This window comes from Rhinoderma darwinii, chromosome 4 (assembly GCF_050947455.1).
Source record: "Rhinoderma darwinii isolate aRhiDar2 chromosome 4, aRhiDar2.hap1, whole genome shotgun sequence".
NCBI classification, from domain to species: domain Eukaryota; kingdom Metazoa; phylum Chordata; class Amphibia; order Anura; family Rhinodermatidae; genus Rhinoderma; species Rhinoderma darwinii.
Genome location: NC_134690.1, coordinates 399,459,585 through 399,466,448, shown reverse-complemented (window position 1 = coordinate 399,466,448; position 6,864 = coordinate 399,459,585). Strand labels below are relative to the sequence as shown.

The 6,864-nt window shown below is 47.1% G+C and overlaps 1 protein-coding gene across 1 annotated transcript in view; it reads right to left on the bottom strand.

Moving 5' to 3' along the window:
• The window catches only part of LOC142760578 (calpain-13-like), a 43,787-nt gene that overhangs the window by 15,502 nt on the left and 21,421 nt on the right, over window positions 1–6,864 (bottom strand). The window contains exons 10-11 of the mRNA XM_075863767.1: window positions 1,364–1,449; window positions 639–713 (exon numbers count right to left, since the gene is read on the bottom strand). Coding sequence (XP_075719882.1) covers window positions 639–713; window positions 1,364–1,449 — 161 coding nt within the window. The remainder of the gene's footprint in view (window positions 1–638; window positions 714–1,363; window positions 1,450–6,864) is intronic.

Here is a 6,864-nt window from a genome sequence, read left to right as displayed (position 1 = left end):
GCCACTTCCAAGGAGGTTTCGAGAGTGTCATCACATTGCGGTTTTCACAGCCATATCAGAAGAACCGGTCAGGGTAAGGAAGGTGCGTGGTGGATGAAAGAAACAGTGGGTCTCCTCTCTACTCCACCCTTGGTTTCACAAGTGTAGAGCATGTCTACCCAGATCACCATTGCCCCCCCCCCAAGCCTAGTGGGACCTGGAATCTGCTCAAGTTTTCCTGGTGCCAACAATGGCTTGGCAGATGATGCCACTTTCCACCTTTTTTCATGTAGATTTTTGGCTTCTGGGTTCTGTGCAGTAATCAAAAGTAGGATTTCATTTTATCTAGTCAAAGATAGGTAAAATAGAAATGAAAGTGGAGGATAGAGGAGTGAACCCGGTAACGGTGTATATCTGGCCAGACCAGCAAAAGACAAAAAGAAAGAAAAATTGTAACAAATCTTGTACCCAACGAAACATTTTGGTCATGTAGTGACCCATGCGATGCAGATGTTCAGTGTACGATGTCGACTGCCCAAATCTATGAAAGGGATTTTTCCACCGTAGAATATCACTAGAATGCTCCAAAATGTACTGATCGTCGTGGTTAGACCTCCGGGACCCCAACTGAACAAATTTACAATTAAAAAAGAAAATACCAGAATTTTCCATTTTCATTGATTCTCTGCAGTCTCAGTCTATCTTCTTCTCTCAGTTCCATCCATAATGGGCACCTAAAAGCAGTAAAACATAAAAGTCACATAAAAAATATTGACGCATAAAACATTGGTGTAAATGTACGTCAACTATAAGATGCATAAGGAAGAGAAATGTGTCTAACATGTGTAGCAAGTTGTGGCAAATATATGATATACATTTTGATTCATTCTGCACAATGCTTGGCAACTTTTTCATTTTTTCACTGCCCGGGACTTATGTAATGACTTTAAAAGATTGCGCAACTAGAATATAGAGAATACAACTTCAATCTTGATGTCATAATAAAGCTTATAATCTTAGCTTTAAACTGATACCAGGAAAGTTCTAGGTGCAATATTCGGGACTGGCACTCATTTTAAAAGATTTTACTGTGTCTGTGTAGGGGAGGGAGGGAGAAGCAGCAAGTGAGAGCAGGAAGAAAAATCACAGCCTGTTTACTGTCATCTCAAAATTGCAGGAAGGCACTTAGAAGAGTTAAGTGCTAGGTGCCATTTTTACAATGTGCCAAGTGTCTTCTTTCAGAAAAAAAAATGGGTAAAAAAATTACCGTAACCTTGCTCGAAATGCTTAATTTATGCATCTTACCACACTATTGATAAATATCCCCCATTGTATTACCATGGAAAGTAATGAGCGCTCAGAGTTGTCATGTATTATACGTTACCTGTCATTCCAGTTCCCTTTCCATTCTCCAAAACCCCATGGATTCCATATTCGAATAAGTTTCACAAATGTATCCCTAAACGGAACCTATAAAAAGAAGATACATTTGTTTGTTTTATACATTCTGGCAACAAATGTATCCTTTTAATGAGAATTTTCTTAATTCTACATTGCATCAGAACACAAGTAGAGGGTGGTTAATAATGATTGTAACCCACAATGCAACAGTCTATCAGTGCCATGAATATACACAGTGGAGTCCCATTATTATGACCAGCAACTAATACCCAGAGTAACCACCATGTGCAGCACGGACAGCAGTAGACGGGCGGGGAGTGATCAATAAGGTGCTGGTCGGTGGTCTCCGGTATCTGGCGCCTCGCTGACTGCAGAACATCCCACATTTACTGGAGGGTGCGCGGGGGGAAGATCCATAGAGCCAACAAGACGATCGAGGTCCCACAGATGCTGAATTGTGTTCAAGTCTGGAGAATTAAGGGCCAGGGAAGTACTTGGAGGTCTTGGTCGTTCTCTTCCCACCACTGTCGGACATTTTTAGCCGTGTGACATGTCGCATTGTCTCGCTGGAAGATTCCATCTGCCCCGGGGAAGACAATCAGCATGTATGGGGGGACGTGATCTACAACGATGGATTCATACCCAAATCACTTCAGAGCCGTCCACATGGCCCAGAGAACGCCATGAAATAATCCCCAGACCATAACGCTGCCGCCACCGGGTTGTGTTCTTCCAGCAATGGTTGCCGGGTGTTTGTTCTCTGAAGTTTCTCGCCTGACGCGCCAACGTCCATCTGTTCAATGAAGCAGAAAACATCACTCATCGGAGAAGACGACCCTTTACCAATCATCGGTGGTCCAATTCCGATACTGCCGTGCAAATTGAAGCCTTTTTTTCCGCCGCACCTTTGTTACATAGGAGCAGTGACCGTCCGTCGGCTCTGGAGCCCCATACGCAGTCGGGTTCGCTGAACTGTTGTATTAGACACGTCTGGTCGCCTCCTGGTTGATTTTCACGGTGAGCTGCTCCACTGTAGCGTGTCGTTCTGCCCCCGCGCACCTTCATAGCCGACGTTCACCTCTCACATCATTGGCACGTGGTGCTCCGTAGATTCCACGTCTGTTATTCGCAATAGCAAACCCACCACACATCACTTCATGGGCTACGCGCTGCCGACAGGGAAAGTAGGAGGTGCTCATAATAATGGGACTCCACTGTGTATGTTACTGCAGATCTGAAGAAGCATATAAGCTTCTAAAACCATCATTATCCACTGAGATTACCTCCTGCCACATCTTTTTAATAGGGCCAAACGCAGGGGCGTAACTAGGAAAGACTGGGCACCATAGCAAACTTTTGACTGGGGCCCCCCCTCCCCTGGGTGTCACACAACCCCCCCCCCTTGTAGATAGTGCCTTTTTTACAGCCCCCCCTGTAGAGAATGCCATACAGCCCCCCCTGTAGATAACGCCATACAGCCCCCCCTGTAGATAACGCCATACAGCCCCCCTGTAGGTAACGCCATACAGCCCCCCTGTAGGTAGCGCCATACAGCCCCCCTGTAGGTAGCGCCATACAGCCCCCCCTGTAGGTAGCGCCATACAGCCCCCCCTGTAGATAACGCCATACAGCCCCCCCTGTAGATAACGCCATGCAGCCCCCTTTGTAGATATCTACAGAGGGGGCTGTATGGCGTTATCTACAGAGTGGGCTGTATGGCGTTATCTACAGGGGGAACTGTATGGCGTTATCTACAGGGGGGTTGTATGGCGTTATCTACAGGGGGGACTGTATGGCGTTATCTACAGGGGGGTTGTATGGCGTTATCTACAGGGGGGACTGTATGGCGTTATCTACAGGGGGGCTGTATGGCGTTATCTACAGGGGGGACTGTATGGTGTTATCTACAGGCGGGGCTGTATGGCGTTATCTACAGGGGGACTGTATGGCGTTATCTACAGAGGGGGCTGTATGGCGTTCCGTACAGGGGGGCTGTGTGGCGTTATCTACAGGGGGGACTGTATGGCGTTATCTACAGAGGGGGCTGTATGGCGCTAACGCCATACAGCCCCCCTGTAGAGAACGCCATACAGCCCCGCCTGTAGATAACACCATACAGTCCCCCCTGTAGATAACGCCATACAGCCCCCCTGTAGGGAATGCCATACAGCCCCCTCTGTAGATAACGCCATACAGCCCCGCCTGTAGATAACACCATACAGTCCCCCCTGTAGATAACGCCATACAGCCCCCCCTGTAGGGAATGCCATACAGTCCCCCTGTAGATAACGCCTTACAGCCCCCCCTGTAGGGAACGCCATACAGCCCCCCCTGCAGGGAACGCCATACAGCCCCCCCCCCCCCCGCAGGGAACGCCATACAGCCCCCCCTGTAGGGAACGCCATACAGCGTCCCCAACCCCCTCAAAAAAATGCGACCGACAGTGTGTCCTACAAATAACATGCATCCCCTATCCACAGGATCTCCACAGGACAGGGGATACATGTGTGATCGCTGGCACTGATAGGGAGAACGGGGGACTGAAAGTCCCCCGAAGTTCTCCATGACTAACCTCTGACTTCCGGCGTCTGCGCAGCTCAATAAAAATGAAAGGACCGCTGGTCACGCATGCGCACAAGCGCGACTGGCGCTCCATTCATTTCTATGGAGCTGCCGACACAGACCCCGGAAGTCCGAGGATTGTGATGGAGAACTTCAGGGGACTTTTAGTCCCTCGTTCTCCCTATCAATGCCAGCGATCACACATGTATCCCCTGTCCTGTGGATATCCTGTGGAGAGGGGATACGTGTCCTGTGGAGAGGGGGGGGATACATGTCCTGTGGAGAGGGGGGGGGGGATACATGTCCTGTGGAGAGGGGGGGGGATACATGTCCTGTGGAGAGGGGGGGATACATGTCCTGTGGAGAGGGGGGGGATACATGTCCTGTGGAGAGGGGAGGATACATGTCCTGTGGAGAGGGGGGGGGATACATGTCCTGTGGAGAGGGGGGGGGGGATACATGTCCTGTGGAGAGGGGGGGGATACATGTCCTGTGGAGAGGGGATACATGTCCTGTGGAGAGGGGATACATGTCCTGTGGAGAGGGGGGGGGGGATACATGTCCTGTGGAGAGGGGGGGGGGGATACATGTCCTGTGGAGAGGGGGGGGATACATGTCCTGTGGAGAGGGGATACATGTCCTGTGGAGAGGGGATACATGTCCTGTGGAGAGGGGATACACGTCTTTTGTTTAATGGCAGAGCGGGGAGATACCTCCCTGCTCTGCCGTAGTGTTCAGTGGCGTCCCGCTGTAGCAGCCATAGCGGCAGCTAGCGAAGCCTCTGGCCATGGTGGGGGCCCGTGCCGGCGGGCGACACGGGCCCCCTCATGCCGCGGGCCCCGTAGCAGCCGCTACGGCTGCTATGGCAGTAGTTACGCCACTGGCCAAACGGCAGGGTTGATTAATATATCTTTATAGGGTTTGGAGCTGTGTTTTTCTGATAACAAGCTCTAAATCCCCTGATTTCCTTTCACATAGAGATACATGATAACATTCTGCCACTAGGGGGAGCTCACAGTATATAGATGTATACAGCTCTTAATAAACCTGAGCTCCCCCTAGTGATCGCTGCAGGGAGCCAGATTTTTTTTTTCCATATAAGGCCCTGTACACACTGAGTTTTTTGCAGCCAGAAAAATCTGCCTCAAAATTCCAAACGCAGATTTGGACTTGCCTGCATGCCGTTTGCCGCGTTTTTCGTGACTTTTTCGCTCACGGTCATTGAGCACCGCGGGCAAAAAACACAGCGAAAAACGCTTTCTCTGCCTCCCATTGATGTCAATGGGAGGTCAGACACATAAACGCCTGAAGAAAGGGCATGACGCTCCTCTCTCCCGCTCGCGGGGAAAAAAACGCCTCCGCCTCCTATTAAAATCAATGGGAGGCGTTTTAGGCCATTTTTTGGCGCTTTTTCCCAACGCGGTTTCCGCGTCAAAAACGTGTGAGCATAGCCTAACTCTATTGCTGTGTGAAGGGAACAGAAAACATCAAAAGATGTTTGATAAAACTATTCAGCACACAATTGTGGACACATATGCAATAAAAAAAAGTAAACAATAGTTTGACAAAAATCATTAATTCCATCAAGTTCAAAAAAATCTTTTATTTGCTCAAATTAAATTGATCCTTGTGTCCTATGCACATGGCAATGATATCATAGTCTAAAAAAATTCAAAAATCCTCTATTGCCCAACTCGATATTTAAAAAAACAATGTAGAAAGATAAATGTAAATGGGATCCGTCTTTTGACTCCGGATCTTCCACCACTCACACTGGTTCTTGTCTCACGAAAAAATTTCCGGACACTTTGGTCCCCAGTATACCAATGACTCCTATAATATTCTATCCTTTAGTCTGCTCTACAGGTGTGTTTGAAAGAAAAGCCTGCAGGGATGGACGTAAGAAATTATAGGATTTTTAAAGTTAGGTTTCCAAGCATGTTGGTGTCCATGATGAAGTTTGAAAAAATTCCTCTTTCTAATTATATGTACAAATTTGCGGGCAGCTGGTTACCCTGGTTAGAATCTAATATTCCTGGTGATTTGGGAAGGTCCAGGGATTAGTAGATTTTGTTTAAGGCAGGTAAATGTACCAATAATATATATTTTTTTTAGAGGTCAGAGCTCAGCTTCCCTTTACACAGCCTAATAGTTATAATAAAATTCTGTTTGGCTGCTGTCACCACTAGGGGGAGCTCTCTGCATAATCATTTATACAGCTCCCATTGAAATCCATATGCAGTGAGCTCCCCCTAGTGGCAGCTGGAAGTATGTTAATATTTAACTTTGATTTTCAGGGTTTTCCAGGTACTAGGAAACACCCACAATGCATTTATAATACACGGTAAGCCTAATACTTAATATTAAAACAAATTATAAGGTTTCAACAGCTCAACAGTTTATACGATATCAAATAAGCTCCAGAAAGTTCTGCAGGCGTGAACATAACCAACATAAGAAATGCTGACCGTGAGGAATGTCTTGAAGATACGGGTATATATTTACTAGGTTCTTTTTTTCAAAACAGGTGGAAGTAAAATGATATACAGGTCATTAGCCTGGGGTAAATGAGTCATTTCTCACACGAATATCCAGGAGGCTTTCTTCTTCTTTGGAACACGTATGTCAACTTTTTTTAGCACCAGAAAAAAAAAGTAAACAGACTGATGACGCAGTGCCGGGTATGTTTCAAGATATGATTGATAGCCAAATATTTTATCCAGAAAAATTGTTTACTGGCGATCTCGTGACCAATCACATGATCACTGGGTGACCTCTGCTTCTATGGATATATAGTTTGAGTGTCCCCCAGAGCTCATTTATGAACTTATGGGGGATATACATGTGATTAAACAATTCAACTTCAACTTTTCAGTGCGGAAAACACCCAATTACCACCAGTAGCATCATCCTGTGTGAATA